This window comes from Chelonus insularis, unplaced genomic scaffold (genome assembly GCF_013357705.1).
Source record: "Chelonus insularis isolate UGA/USDA-ARS -01 unplaced genomic scaffold, ASM1335770v1 contig_74_pilon, whole genome shotgun sequence".
NCBI classification, from domain to species: Eukaryota; Metazoa; Arthropoda; class Insecta; order Hymenoptera; family Braconidae; genus Chelonus; species Chelonus insularis.
In genome coordinates, this window is record NW_023276734.1 from 221,998 (window position 1) to 238,470 (window position 16,473).

The window sequence follows — 16,473 nt, forward strand, 5'->3', positions numbered from 1 at the left end:
CCATGTTTTGACTCCTAGAAAATTTTTTGCCAACTTCGGCTTTATCTGCTGCAGTTTCAGGCCATCGGATATATTCTTCAGTTAAAGAAATTAAAAAATCTAAAAAGCGTATTAAAATTCTATGCGAATCACTTCGTGCAAGGTCGAATAGATTTGATATTTGGCGAAATGTTTCAGTATTTTCTAGATACCATATAGTCATTAGTAGAGCTCGTTCATGGGTAATTTCTCCAATTGGCAAATTACAAAGGAAATTAGTCTGTTCGAATCTTCCTGAAAAAAAGTAACAATAACGTGAAAAATTTTCGAAATTTAGGCTTGTTACATTTTCTGAAATTTTTTTTGAAATGAATTCTACTTACTTATCAATTCATACAATGTTGATCTACGAAGCCTAAAATGGCTCCGAAATTGTTTATTACTGTATTGATAAACAGTGTTCTCGATGAAATTTTGAACGCACATACGTGGAACTCTGATTCTATTATCATCTTCATCATCTTCAGATGATTCTGAAAATTCTGATGATGATGAATCTGAAGAAAATAGAAAATTGTTGATGTCAGGAAACGGAGCATCAAGTATCCATTTCTTAAAAAAAAAAGAAATAAAATGGACTTAAGATGTGCTTGTAAAATTACTCATTTATTGAGTGTTTGAGAAAAACTCATGAGTAATTTTGGCAGGATTAGTCTAGTCAATATAGAAAAAGATTTGCTCCATTTGCTGAAAATTGTTAGTAATGAAAGCAAATTAATAAAGCAATAATTATTGCATGATTGAATGAATTATTATTAACATTTTTGTGTTGAAGAAAGTAATTTATCCTCTATTGCTGGGACTAGACAGTCAAACAAAGTAAAGTTTATGAGTTAGGTTACATACGCACTACAGTTGATATCAATACCAACCTGTATGATATTATTTACCACTTGGTTCATTTTTAGATTCAATCTTCGATATTTTTAATAAAAAACAACAATTAAAACAATTTATTATTATTATAATTTATATGTATGTAAAAATGTAAAATCAGCGGAATAAAATCATCAAATGCTATATCGATACGTTATATGAAATCTGCGCATGTCAAATAACTTTTTACTTGGAGCGTAGGCGTCAGAAAATCACTTTGATCACCAAAAATCAGCAGCGAACACAGCTAATACCAATATTGTCGCTTCCCAACTCTACCTGCTTAAAAATAAATAAAACAAATTATTCTGGAGGGAAAAATCCTGCGGCGGGTAAAAACCTGCAAAGCAGGCTAAAATAATCTAAATTAACTAATGACGTGATTCTATGTAATGAAAAGATTCCTTAAAAAATAATCGCCCGTTGGTCAAATTGAAAATTAAAAAAATCTAAATTTTCATCTTCAATTCCCTTTCCTTCCTTCTTTCTTATCAGGAAAAACCACTGGGAAGAACCATAAGAACCCCAAAAGTAGGAAATATCAAGAACTGGAGGGTCATGGAACTAAACAAAATAAAAGTTCCTTACAGAATCAAAGTTCTTTAAAAATTTCATCATTTTATCGTAAATTCAATGTTCAATTAATAATTAGGTTGAATGGTCACACTTTATGGAGTCAATTCTCCAAATAAATTTCGACTTCGCATCCATTTTTGCATAAAATCCGACTCTTAAATAAACGATTCAATATAATTAAAACAATAAATTCAATTCCACCTTGCGCAAAGAATTTTCAAAAAAAAGTTCAATAGCTTCTGCTCAATGTGCAAACTAAATTATTAAAAATTGGGCTTACAGTTACGCATAATATCCAAACAAAAAGAATAGGATACCATTGACATCTAGTACCTCACCTTGTTTCACTTTGGCCACTAAATGAAGAAAAGGATTCCAGTACAAAGACTCCAACCGTGTATATCCCGAGAAAGAGTCAATTATCATCATAAGAAGAGGGTCTATTCATATGAACTATTATAAATTGACCATTCAAAGTTTTGGATAACATATGGACCTTCCCAAATTGATTAAATTTTTGGACATTTACTTTGATCTTTTCGAACAAAATACTAATTAATAGATTTCTAAAAATCAAAATAAAAACTACTTAATATGATTTCTAAAATTTATTGAAAAATTATGAATTAATTTTCTGTAAATTTGTTTTTTGCAAGGAAATTCACACTCTTTTTTTTCGTGGCCAATTTTACCACACAACCAACATTTAAATTTTTTAAAAACATTTAAATTAATATTAAAATTTCTTTTACTAAAATTTTCTTGAATTTGAGCAGAAACTAATCTTTTAATTTTCCGAAGTAAAACCATATCACTAAAATTATTATTATTGATCAAAAATCTTATCTCTAATTTTGTTTGTAAAAACTGTTCCTCTAATCCGTTGATCTGTATCTCCAAAGCCAATAATCCACCATTTGACGAATTTTCCTCCTCCATACAATCATCAGAACGAGTCCTCCATGTTTCCTTCCTCGTTCGACGACGGTTTGGTGTTCTTAGCATTTTTCAAAACTTTTAAAATATTACAACACACAAATAAAATATGTCGACACGTGAGACGAATCCCACTTCTGACACCAATGTAAAATAAGACCAAATAACAACTTGGGAACATAAAATTAATCCGCACAAAACAGGCATCTAGGAATGCCTGTAAAAACTGGCGCCAAGTCCACGTTCAAGTAAAATTAGTATAAATGGAAAAAGGTAAGATCAAAAAAACATGTGCAAAACTTGGTCCAATTTTTTGAATTCTTGCAACAGTTCCATATATTATAGTTCGTACATAAGAACATTTGAAACTGAATTGGGCAGACTTTAAAGACAAAATTGGGCCAAGTTCCATAGTTTTTTGGTTTTGAAGATTTTTTTTTTTTGTACTTCAAAATTAACTGAAATTTTATAAGTCAATAGTACATTGCTAGTTCGAAAAAATTATGAAAAAAGACGCAGCTAACTTGGCGTTTTACTTGATTTCACATGTTTTTTTGATCTTACCTTTTTCCATTTATACTAATTTTACTTAAATGTGGACTTGGCGCCAGTTTTTACAGGTATTCCTAGATGCCTGTTTTGTGCGGATTTCACTTCTTTTTGAAGTGAAAACTTCTTTAGGCGCGTTGGAGCAATTTTTAGTAGGGGACAAACTTGTAAGTTCACATCAACAAATCATCCGCGTTACTGACATAGTAACGTTGATATAATATCTATAGCTATGAAGTTAAAGCGTTCCTCTTGTATAACAGTAGAAGTATATACATATATACATATATATATATATACATGCAAGTGGACGTTTGGTAACATTTTGTGCGACCAAAGTGGAAGTTTGGTGACGAATTGGAATTTTGGTGACTGTCACCAAACTTCCTTACAACGATTATGGAAGTTTGGTGACAGTCATCAAACTTCCAAAATAATTTTGAAATCTATAAAAAAAAGAAAAGTAACAGAAAAATACGATAAATGTCGGATAAACGGTTAAAAACCATATAATATAATAAGTTCTGTTCTTCAAAAATCTAGGGGAAGCAGAATAACTGAGGAAAAATCCAAATTTGTTACAAAAAATAGATTTATCACAATTAGTTATTTAATATTTTACCTAATAACGGATATTGAAGATTAAAACAAATAGTATTGATATGGAATTTTGGTGACTGTCACATTTACATTCTGTGTTCACTGGGTAACTCCTCCAGTTACAGGAGCACTCTTACTGATGATGAAAGGAAATGATCGTAAAACTCAATTTCTGTTCTTTTACAACAAATGGTATGTTACGAACAAAAGAAGTATGTTTATATTCATTTTACACAGTGGATAACATTGTTTCAGTAAAAGAAAAAATTTCCCGTTGAAAGATCTCAAATTGAATAAATCCTGTTTTCAATTGTTTATAACAAATTTAATTGTTATAAACAATTCACATTAACAAAAAGTAGCATATAACTTTCCGAACAACCCCCTCTACATATCTGTTAAATTTGGTCGCAATCGAATTAACCGTTTTGGAGATTACCCCGAACAGACAGATAGACACCAGAAATTAATATAGTAGTATATATACGTGCAAGTGGAAGTTCGGTAACATTTCGTGCGATCAAAATGGAAATTTGGTGAAGAATTGGAATTTTGAAGACAGTCACCAATCTTCCAAAAAAATTTTCTTCTTCCAAATTAATTTTTTTTTTCAATAAGGTTACTAGAAACAACGCGCGCTCTCCGAGCGCGCTGTCTTAAGACAACAACGTTAAAAATTATTTAATTTTTATTTTTATTTATTTCGAAAATTTAAAAATTTATAACAATTTTAGGTAGTTCCTATGCTACATGGGTGTATTTTCTGCTTTTTTATTACTCTGCAAAGCCAGTTTCTTATTTTTCTAAAATAGAAAAAAGTTCAACAAAAAAATGTCTTATAGAAAGAGTGAAAAATATGATATTTCAATAAGACATTATTTAAAGCCAATCACAAAATTTATAACAATTTTAGGTAGTTCCTATGCTACATGGGTGCATTTTCTGCTCTTTTATTACTCTGCAAAGCCAGTTTCTTATTTTTCCGAAATAGAAAAAAGTTCAACAAAAAAATGTCTTATAGAAAGAGTGAAAAATATGATATTTCAATAAGACATTATTTAAAGCCAATCACAAAATTTATAACAATTTTAGGTAGTTCCTATGCTACATAGGTGCATTTTCTGCTCTTTTATTACTCTGCAAAGCCAGTTTCTTATTTTTCCGAAATAGAAAAAAGTTCAACAAAAAAATGTCTTATAGAAAGAGTGAAAAATATGATATTTCAATAAGACATTATTTAAAGCCAATCACAAAATTTATAACAATTTTAGGTTGTTCCTATGCTACATGGGTGCATTTTCTGCTCTTTTATTACTCTGCAAAGCCAGTTTCTTATTTTTCTGAAATAGAAAAACGTTCAACAAAATAATGTCTTATAGAAATAGTGAAAAATATGATATTTCAATAAGACATTTTTTAAAGTCAATCACAAAATTTATAACAATTTCAGGTAGTTTCTATGCTACATAGGTGTATTTTCTGCTTTTTAATTACTCTGCAAAGCCAGTTTCTTATTTTTCTGAAATAGAACAAAGTTCAACAAAATAATTTCTTATTGAAATTTCATATTTTTCACTATTTTCATAAGACATTATTTTGTTGAACTTTTTTCTATTCCAGAAAAATAAAAAACTGGCTTGGCAAAGTAATAAAAGAGCAGAAAATACACCTATGTAGCATAGGAACTACCTAAAATTGTTATAAATTTTATGGTTGGCTTTAAATAATGTCTTATTGAAATATCATATTTTTCACTATTTCTATAAGACATTATTTTGTTGAACTTTTTTCTATTTCTTATAATTGTTTTTTCATTCAATCATCTAGAACATCATTTTATCCATGATTCCAAATGAAATCTATTAAAATCGATATGCAACACGCGGGAAACACTTTTTACTTTTTTTAATCATATTCTTTTGTTGTTATTATTCGACAAATACTTATTTTTCATTGATCATTTAAAACTTTTCTTTACCAATAACTCCTAAAAAAGTTTATTTGAATCGATATACAACACGCAGGAAACATTTTTCATTATTCAGAACATAGATGTCTCTTGGTTAGGCAAGAGAGAAGGAAATATTACGAGGTTAACGTGAAAGAGAGTGATAACAATACGTAACGCAAGAAAGAAGGCACTGTAGGGAGCCCAATGTGAAAGAAAGTGGCAAAAGACATATTCAGTAAGAGAGAACACATGATAGAGCGCTCGATTAAGTAGAGTGAAACAGCGAGCGAAAAAATCTTGAATAGCAGCGTGGCTTATTTATAACTCCGTTAATAATTAATAAAAAATTCTCGTTTAACGTTTAATTGGAAGCTCATGATATAAGATAACTACCTATTAAATATGAAATCATAATATGTAGCAATTATAAAGATATTTGCATATAAAGATGCGTTGATGACGTCACACAAAATTTTTCGTGTATAGAGTAGTCGGTAGCCTCGGCGCTCATGGGGGAAAGAGCGCGCTAGTGAGAAAGAGAGAGAGAGGGAAAAGGTGAATGTGCACTTGGCGCCGAGTATCTACCGCTACTCTAGATAAAGGAAAAATTTAATTAAGAATGACAGCAATTGATTAAAATGAAAGAATCCGTGCGGTCAACTCAAGTCTCAGTCAAAAACTGGAGATAAACAAGCTCTCCCCTCGTTGCTATAAATAATCTAATCGTTAAGCAATCGTCGTTAACTAACAAACTGTCGTTAGTCTAATAGTCATTAGATGGTGACATACAAATATTTTACAATATGTATATATATTAGTATTAATTAGTATGTAAGCCTCAATATCTTTCCTTAGATGACAAAATTAGTGTTTTCTTTTGTGGGCACATTTTTTCCACACAATAATATCTGTAAGATCCTGCTGAGTCACTTCAATGGTTATGAAAATAATCAGCTCTCATCATAATGAAACAAGACATGTTTAATAGCTAGCAATAGATTGCACAGATAGGTAAGATAAGAGCTGCTGCTGACAACAGCCATTTATTTTGTAACGAAAAAAGATATTCATTGCATGTTTTTTTTTCTTTATTCTAAAGCTTTTTTTTAATTTCGTTTATTTCAGCTACAATGTATCTGAAACAATTACCTATCAATAAATAAACTTTTTTTCAAAAAAAAAAAAGGTTCGATTCCAGTCACAGCCAATTTTTTTTCTTTTTCATGTCTTAAAATTGTGCATAATTAAAATAATTACCTACTAGTATCAGTTCAAAATTATTGTTTAAAGTTTCATACAATCTATGTATAATATGAATCGGTAATTATGATAATTGTGTGTGATTTCAACAGATGATTGAGGAATTTTTAAATTTTTTGGTGCCCTGAGGTTCCCTATTTTAGAGGCATCCCTGAAAATTAATAGTTTTTAAATAATTTCTCTGTTACCTACTTAATTTCAGTTGACGTCGAGATTTCGCCTTCTACCGCACAAAGGGGGGCGCAAAGCTAACTTCGGAATTTGTCTTCCGTATAGCCCAGCTTTAAGGCTTTTTTCAATTAGATCAAAAATTGCATTTATACCAAATACGGAGGGCAATGTTACATTACTACCTAGATTTTGTATATTCGAGCTGAATGTAACAACGTTATGGAGTAATTTTCATTGCACTGACATGCTCACTCCAAAAATCTTATGTAAAAAAAACAAAAACGTCGATAATCTTGGAAATGTTAACCTTTACTTGGTTATATGTAATTGTATAAACCATTCTTCAATTATTAAAATTTTGGAACATAAGTTACGTATGAGCTTTCATTTGACGGCTTGATTATAATTTTTTATGTTTACTTTAAACAGATATTTAACTTTGTAGAAAAGTTATAGCTTTTTTAAAAAAGATTTTTTGCATGAATAAAAGTTAAAAATTTGACGTTGTCTTAAGTCGTTAGTATGTACTACATAGTATGATTCATGTGCACATTTATTCTATGACTCAGCTCAAAATATACATAGTGTATGTAGTACATTAATTAAAAGAAATCTTTGAATTTACGAATAACAAATTTAAGTTGGATGTTTTTAAAAAAAATTAAATGTAACGTATTATAATCGGAATAGTTACAGATAATTCAATCATTTATAACGATTTAATGGTTTCGACTAACAAGACGAAAAAAAAGAATTTTTAAATGTAGTGAATATTTGAGCCTACACCAAGTAAACATGATATGTACAATCAAAAAAATAGTTTCAATGACCTTGGAAAGAAACATAAGCCTCGAATATTATAAATGTTGCCAGAGATAGATGATAAACGGGTCCGTCAGTAATTTAATTATTATTACTCAATGATATGCTTCAAGGCTATTCGAAGAGTATGAAAATTGAATACTCATTATGTACTTTTGCGACGTAACTTTGACTGGGACAAAAAGTATCATTAAAATTGTATTGTAACTAATTAGAGTGAAAATACGACAGAATTCATTTTTTAAATGCACAGAATGCTATTCATTTACACATCTTGATTAAATAATTTAATTGTTGATAGAAATTTCTATTACAGTAAGAAATAATAGGTCGTACAATAATTACAAGTGGAATGCTAAACATCTGTAACATTAATGCAGTATTGTTCCCGAAAAATCATAAGTAGAATGTTTACATTAACTTTTTTTTTTAATAATGTACTACTTACCATTTTTGAAGTTGAACTTCATTATTAATGAGAGAAGTATGTCCAGATTATAGTCAATTAATGGTTACAACTGCCCTTCTACTGAGCTTAAGTTCATCAAACCAATAGTGAGTTGAGTTACTAGAATAGTGTGCAAAAAAGGATTTACCTTTACCTTCATTCACAAATTTCCGAAGACCTCATTGCAGGAAGTCTTTTGTCATGTTGGATCTCCAGGCTGTTTTAAAGTCATTTAAAGGAAGTAGAACCTGTAAGTTTCTATCGGTATTTATAGAGTCTTTAGCAACTGAGTAAATCGGTTCATTCCATTCAAGACTTACATGGGCTGTGACCGACCACAGTTTAACATGTTTCCTCCCTAGTTCAAGTTCGTAAATTATGTTTTTGATATGCATGATATGATATGAGCTTTTTCCGAATTTTAGATTGAAATTGTGTGCTTTTAAAACACTTCTCGAGTCCGAGGAAATGCCAAACTTGGTGTAGGATAAAACAGTGGTCAGTGAAAAGGTTTCAACTAATGTTGAAGCCTCTGCTGTAAAGACTGAAGCAAAAGAGGGAGTACGTCATTTAAAAATGGATTCATTATTTTCTCTGCCAGCCGCAAAACCAACGAAGGGTCTATCTGGTATCTTAGAGCCATTAGTGAGATACGATTGAATAGCGAGTGGAATCTTCTATTTTTATCCTTAGATGCTTCAATAATTTGACTTTCTTCGAAGGAGACTTCAGGTGAAAAGAAGATTGTTTCAAATGTGAAATTATTGAATTCTCCCAAGAAGCAGAAAGTTCTTGGAGAATTGGAAGTAAGAGATGATTATTACATGTGAAGACCCTAGAGATGAAATTTATACCCAGATATTTGAACCTCGACCTAAAAGGGGGTTCTTTGGCCTCAGTGATAATAGCATTGATTGGTGTTGATATCCTCTACCCTAAAGCTAATTTTAAGGCTTTATGTTGGATACGATCTAATCTTTTCATATATCCATCAGGTACATCCTGGAACAGAAAGACACCATATTCAATTCTTGAACGAATTAAGATCTTGTATAACCTTAACAGAAGGGAGAGATTAGTGTCCCATTAAGTACCTCTTAAACAGCTTATTAATGCTAAAGGATTTTTGCATTTGGCCCAGAAAGCATCAATCTGAGGAACTCAATTCAAAAGTTCTTTCAGAATTAATCACAGAAATTTGACGGAGTTAGTGAAGGAGATAACTTAGCCATTGATCGTAATTTCTTCTTAATTTCGTAAGGTTCTTTGTTCTGTTGAAAATTACCCAGCTACTTTTTTCAGGTGAAATTTTAAGATCAAATTCATTCAAAAAAGCGTTACAATCATTGACAGACTTTTTAATGAGGATAGCGCTTTAGTAATATAGATATCTCTCACAAAAAAATAAGGGTCATCAGCATACCACAAAGTTTTCAAAGAAGAATGCTCTCTCTGACCTAGATTATTGACCTATAAGGAAAAAAGTAAGGGAATTAGTACACTTCCTTGGAAAAGACCCCGAAAACGCCAGGCCGATTTAGAAAAAGTACCATTTCTAAATTCTAAGTGTTCATGAGACTAAGTTATAGATAAAGCGTAGCGTAAGCTTCGAAATACCCAAGTCAGTGAGCCTGGAAATCAAAACATCTACTAGGAAGATATCAAATACACTCTTGATATCATTATGTATCACAACGCCACCTACAATTGTGAAAATTATTTTTCTAGAATTTAAATACATAATGAATTTTAAAATTGAACTTTTGAAAATTTTATGAATGATAAGAAAATTTATTATTTAAAAATATACTCAAGTAATGTGCAGTGTATTCTACTATTGCAAACCTTCTTATAACGTTTAGTCTTTTTTATTATGTTAATTCATAAGTTCAATAATAAAATCTCATAGATAAATTGGCAATAATCAATAAATCCAAAAACCTCAACAAGTTAGTTGGAAGAAAATAATCCAATACTACCATCAATATAGACATCTTCCAATGGTTTAGAGGTCAAGTCATATCTTAGATTGAAACAATCTACTTCAATTAAAAGATTACCTAAAAAAATAGTTTAATTCTTTATGTCGAGACTTCCACATTTCTCTTCTTTAAAAATTAACATCAATATAAACAAAAAAAAAGGATTTACTGGATACATTAACGAGCCCTTTTAACAGTAAATTTACCCTTTTATTGAAGTTAAGTTACAAATGTTGTAAATGTATGGGAGCCTACTCTTTTTGTTTATAACAATCCAATTTATGATAAACAATGAAGAACGGCATCTATCTATTATACTTGAACTCTTTCAACGGTAAATGTTTTTTTTTACTGAAATAAAGTTACAACCTATGTGGAATAAATATAAACCGACGTTTATTGCTTGTAAGAAATAATGTGTTGTGAAAGAGCAAAAATTGGATTTAAAGTATTTTCTTTCATTCTCAATACTAACTTAAAGATTCATTCATAACGAATTTATATAGTTATAAACAATATGTAATTGTTGAAAGTCATATTTGGTTGGAACAATAATGTTATGTCAATATCAGCTTAATTTGTAAACAAAATTGTTATTGTTTGGCCTAAAAGTATTTTTAATAGCCAATATTTTTATCCACTTATCATTTTTTTTTTTTGTGAAAAAAATAGCTCGGATTAATCGTTTAATCCTTGTCGACATTAGGATTTTCAAACAATTAGTCGATTGTAGTTATCAGATAAAAAGTATTCAGATACTAGCGCACAGAGAAAATAGTCATGACCATATTTCTAGAATTCTAGAAAACTTTACCAGAAACTCTTTGACTTATATGGATGATCGTTGAGTCAAGAAAAATTTACTAAAAATGTCTCATCAACACATACTCAAGGTTTACAATAAATTCTAGTAAAATTTACTTGACTAGAGAGTAATTTTTACAAATGTTGTAGCTAATTTAGTCAAATTTTTTAACAACATATTCGGGTTCTTACATTTAAATAATTAGCATTCAATGATTTTAGGACTCTTCGTCATCGTATCATTGTCATTTTTTATGCTTAGCGCATATTTTAGTACAGTCTAGAAAAAGGGGCTGTTTTTGATACGATTTCACAATATTTTGTACATATCAACTAGAATAAATATTAAAAAAATTGGTCTGATCACACTTTGTCTGTGCTAACACGTTGAACCTCCCATAAGTAATTGTTTATAACAAATTTAAATAGTTATAAACCATGCGTAATTTTTAAGAGTCATTATTCATCATTAGTAATATTATTTTGTTGAAAGCATCCAAATCGGTGTGATATATGCATTATTTCATCAATAAATACAATTTTCAATTGTTTATAACAAATTCGTATTCTTACAAACAATATGTGATTAGTAAAGGTCGTATTTGGTTGTGAACAATAATGTCTAGTCAATATTGACTTCATTTTAGAATAAAATTGTTATTCTTTCGTTTAAAAGTATTGTAAATCGTTAATCTTTTCATTCATTCATTATTAGTTTTTTTGTTATAAAAAAAACACCTTGAACGAATTTGTTCAAATTTCACTCAGATCTTCTTTGTAATTATATATTCCGAATAAATATTGGTTGAAGTCGATATCTTGATCTGTTCTTGAGATATCGAAAACGAAAAAAATTCTGACGTCCGTACATACGTACATACGTGTGTACACACACATAATAAAAAAATTGGTCAGTATGCTTGCTAATATCATGAAACGTGAAGATATGATAAAAATTCAAATTTCACAAATCGACCCAATTTCAATAACTTCCTTATGGGAAGTTAAATATAAAAATTTATTAAAAAAATATTTCTTTTATTTGTACATTCACGCTTAAGTAAGAATAACTTTCTACCAACTTTATAATCTGTTCGTGAGCAAGCTTCATAGCAATTAAAAACTCTTATTTTACCCCATTTTTGCACAACGAAATTTTTTCAATTTTACGTCATGAATGAAGCTACGAAAATACTCAATAGTATGCTTAATCGAAGGCCAACATTTGCTTAACGGCAAATTTTTGATTTTAGCCAATGATTGCGTTAGATGAGAGAAATTCGTTAGTTTTCAGAAGTATAACCTGCAAAAATTACCTTATAATTTGTATAGAGACACAGCAGTACCTCGTCGTGACGTAAGGTCAAGATGACAGTGATTTATGCTTGGTGTACGAGACACTACCGTATCTCTTGATTCTATTTATGATAGTTACGTATAACCATAAAAGTCTTCTTTGGTATAAAAAAACAATGAAAAATTTCTCATTGATTCTATAATTAATTGCATACAGAAATCTTTGCATTAAAAAAATGTGTAGCAATATATTTTTTGAAAAGAGTTGTCTGTAGCTATTAATGTCAAACAAGTAAGAATGGGTAAGTAAACGACAAAGAAAGAGAACACTGACTCGTTCTCAATGTTTATCAGGAATTCCCGAATATTTGGTACATAGAAAAAATATAAGAATAAAAAGAATTTTCATTTTACACACTGTTTTCCATTACTGTCACTTGAAAACTTAGTCTGCTTTTTTTTAATCACATTTTGTATAATTTTTCAGGAACAAGTTTCCAAAAAGGTGGAGTCACTGAAAATACAAATGCTGTCATTGGAATAACACGACAACGACTACTAGAACTGTCACATGGAATAGGTACATTACAACATTACAATAATTTAGCACATCATGTTCTTTCTTTAAATCGTCAAGGTGCTGTTGTTACCAAGCTGTTAGGTAATGTTAATTGATTTATTTTTACGCTGTGTAATAACACAAGTTGTCAATAGACTAGTTGAAAATAATATATAAAATTAAAAAAATGTATAAATCTAAAACATTAATAACGATGAGGGCACAACAAACATAAATACGATTGACCATTACATGTTATTATCGATAACAACAATAATACCGTAATTGTGAAGAAGCTATTTCACGTATCGCGTGTGCTCCCATGAAAAAAGTGCGTGTTAAGGTATAAATGACGTTACCAGTTAATAAGTATCTGCGCCTACAGCGAATTCTTTACTCATCGTCTGCTTCTTTAGTTTGTTTGTGATCTTTTTTTTTTTTAATATAATGTAAATGGTTACGTTCATGAAAACCTGAAGCATTTTTGAAATATGGAAATGTTGAGTTTGTTACAGACATCTTCAATTTGTCTGACACGTAAAATTTTGAGAAGTAAAAAAGTATTAGAAGTTACAGTAAAAAAAAAAAATTCATGCAAGATGCACTTTCGTACATTGTAATAATCGATTTTTATTAGATTTTAAATCATAATAATATCTTACAATTATATGTATCAATATATTTTGTAAGAATATTTTCACATTTGTAAAATTAAAGAACAATGGAAATTTATACGTTTAAATGTAAAAATGACAAGAAGTTTAATAACAGTTGATTTATAAAATTGGAATTAGCTCTTTTTATAATAACTCCAATCTGGTAAAATAGACATGGTTTGTTAGTAGCAACTATCACAATAAACTAAAATTTTTGATTTTAATGAAATTAAGTGTTCAACCACACGAAGAAAAATAATCAGAGCTACATTACTTGACTAATCAAGTAAACATATTCTAGAAAACGTCACTGGAATTCTAATTAATTTTTATTCGCAGTGTGAAACAGTTCTTATCATATCTGATAAATAGTATTAGAAAAATCAAGCAGAGTCAATTTAAGATTTTCTACTTTATTTCTTAATCACTTTCTCATGTTGTCTAGCAAAAATGACTGGATGGACGAAAATAATGAGAGCCTTATTAGTTGACTCGTCGATTTGAGTCATTCTAGAGAACGTTGCTAGAATTCTAGTAAAATTTTATTAGTAGTATGGAACAGTTTTCCATACTTTCTAATGAACAGTATTCGAATAACCATATTACCACAATTTTATATAAATAAAAATTTTGATTCTTTCCAATAGTTTCGGATAGCCAAGCGGGTGAAAGCGTCGGTTTAGTTAGTTTCGTGTGTACTAAGCGATCGTAGGTTCGAATCACCTCAATAGAATATTCTTTACTATCTTAAAATCTGCGTTTTCTGCAATCTTTAAACTGTAAATACGTGAAATTGGTGTTCAGCGTATACATATAGCGTCTAGCAAAATAATTTTTTATTTTCTTAATTATTTTTATAAATTGGTTTTTCGCATTTTCTGCGTAAACCGCCACAATTCTTACGATAGACAATTTAAAGAGTATAATATTTCTTAAACATCATAGTAGATGACACGTTACATAAATGAAATATACTGTTGATAATTTTACCGAATAATCAATTTTTTAATATGTTGTTGAAAAATTTGACTAAATTAGCTACAACATTTGTAAAAATTACTCTCTAGTCAAGTAAATTCTACTAGAATTTATTGTAAACCTTGAGTATGTGTTGATGAGACATTTTTAGTAAATTTTTCTTGACTCAACGATCATCCATATAAGTCAAAGAGTTTCTAGTAAAGTTTTCTAGAATTCTAGAAATATGGTCATGACTATTTTCTCTGTGCGCTAGTATCTGAATACTTTGTATACCGTGTTGTTCCAGTACAAACGTCATCATTCATCGTTAAGTGTAATTTATCACGGGGAAAAAAATTCATTTTTACCCGAGTAGAATTTATTTTTGGAAAGAGTTCGCACCCAATTCGAATTTCCTAAATTCAAGTTAGGCACCAAATGGGATACCACATTAGGTCCACATTGTGAATCTAACGCTTGTCCCTATTGGGACTAAGTGAGGGAAGCTTAATTAAGACAAGTTATATATAAAAACTAAATTGTTTGATTATCTCATTTTTTATGATTTTATATTGTTGAAATACTAATTATTAAACGTATCTTAATTAAATTTCTGCGAAAATAAATATGCTGAAATTTGTTCCTTGGGGGATTCGAACCTACGATCGCTAGCTTGATCGTATCTGAGACCAGTGTCTTTATCGGCTCAGCTATTTATTCAATTAAAAAATTATTGCCATTATACTTATATTAACGAATCTATATGTATAATTTTTTAAAAGATTCCTATAAATCATTATTTACTTTAAATCTCAATAATAAATAATTTTAATGGTTTAAATATTTTTATACTTCTAAATCATTTATTTTTTCTGAAACTACAATATATTTCTAGTCAACGTAATCCAGTAAAGCTTTAATAAAAACAATCAACTATTATTTAAAGAATAAAGGATATCTGAAAATATTTATATTATAAAAATACTTTGTTATTGGAATTTAAAGAAAATACTTAATATAATGTAGATCTTTTATATTGTAACAAATTTTTTTTTGAATTCATCCTGACAACTTTTTGATTCGTTCTTCAAACATTTTAATGAGGCTAATGTAATGTGCGCCTAATTTAGATGTAATTTTTGTTAGCCTAATGTGGACCTGATAAACATTTCCTAATAAATGACGAACTAAGACATCGTTTCTGTTAAGTTTACAAGGTTATAATTGAGAAGTTATAGGGTAGTGCGAAATTGGGCAAATTTTATTTCATCCTACAAACAAATTGATCAGGCATAAGTTGGGAATGCCTAATTTACGCTCACTTATTTAATTCCTAATAAGGGCCCAATAGGTTTTTAGGCATGCCTAAAATAAATTCTACTGAGGTAATTTCATGTTAAAATGTTCAATAATAATAATTAAATTTTAATTATTTCCAAATTTCGTCATTAATACAGTTAATTTCGAATATAATGATGACTCATAAAGAACAAAATCTATTATGCTTTTCTTATTCCATTATTTGGATTAACGTACATTACAAGTATTATAATAGATCACTAGAAATGAACCGATGCACTCATTGAGCCTGCCGCTGCAGTATTGTTTGATTTCGTGCTACAGTTGTTATTTTTATAGTGATAGGTATCATGAATTGAAAAATAAGTGTTAATAATTAGCAATTTTGATAGATTTCTTTATAATATGAGATTTTTGTACATATTGTTTATTTAAATATTGAAAACATTTATTAATGACTGGTATCCATTTCAAGAATAAAGAAAAATGATATTATATTAGGACAGCGTTTTCAATTATTGAATAGTTTATGTAAAAAACTCTTTAATGAATAATGACTTCACAGAAATTTAAACAAATCACTTTGGTATTTTTTGTTCACTATCACTTATACTAATATTGTTATTTATCTCTATAATTTGTTAAATTTGATTATTCGGAAAATATCATGCAGCATCCTTAACATTAGG

At 29.3% G+C, this 16,473-nt stretch overlaps 1 protein-coding gene across 2 annotated transcripts in view; it reads left to right on the forward strand.

The window, feature by feature from the left end:
* Positions 1-16,473, forward strand: part of LOC118071107 (phosphatidylinositol 3-kinase 2-like) — a 187,913-nt gene that overhangs the window by 48,109 nt on the left and 123,331 nt on the right. Inside the window, exon 2 of one of the 2 annotated variants that reach the window (XM_035090061.1) lies at positions 12,798-12,971. In XM_035090061.1, the coding sequence (XP_034945952.1) occupies positions 12,798-12,971 (174 nt within the window). The remainder of the gene's footprint in view (positions 1-12,797; positions 12,972-16,473) is intronic. The other variant, XM_035090062.1, reaches the window with a different exon arrangement.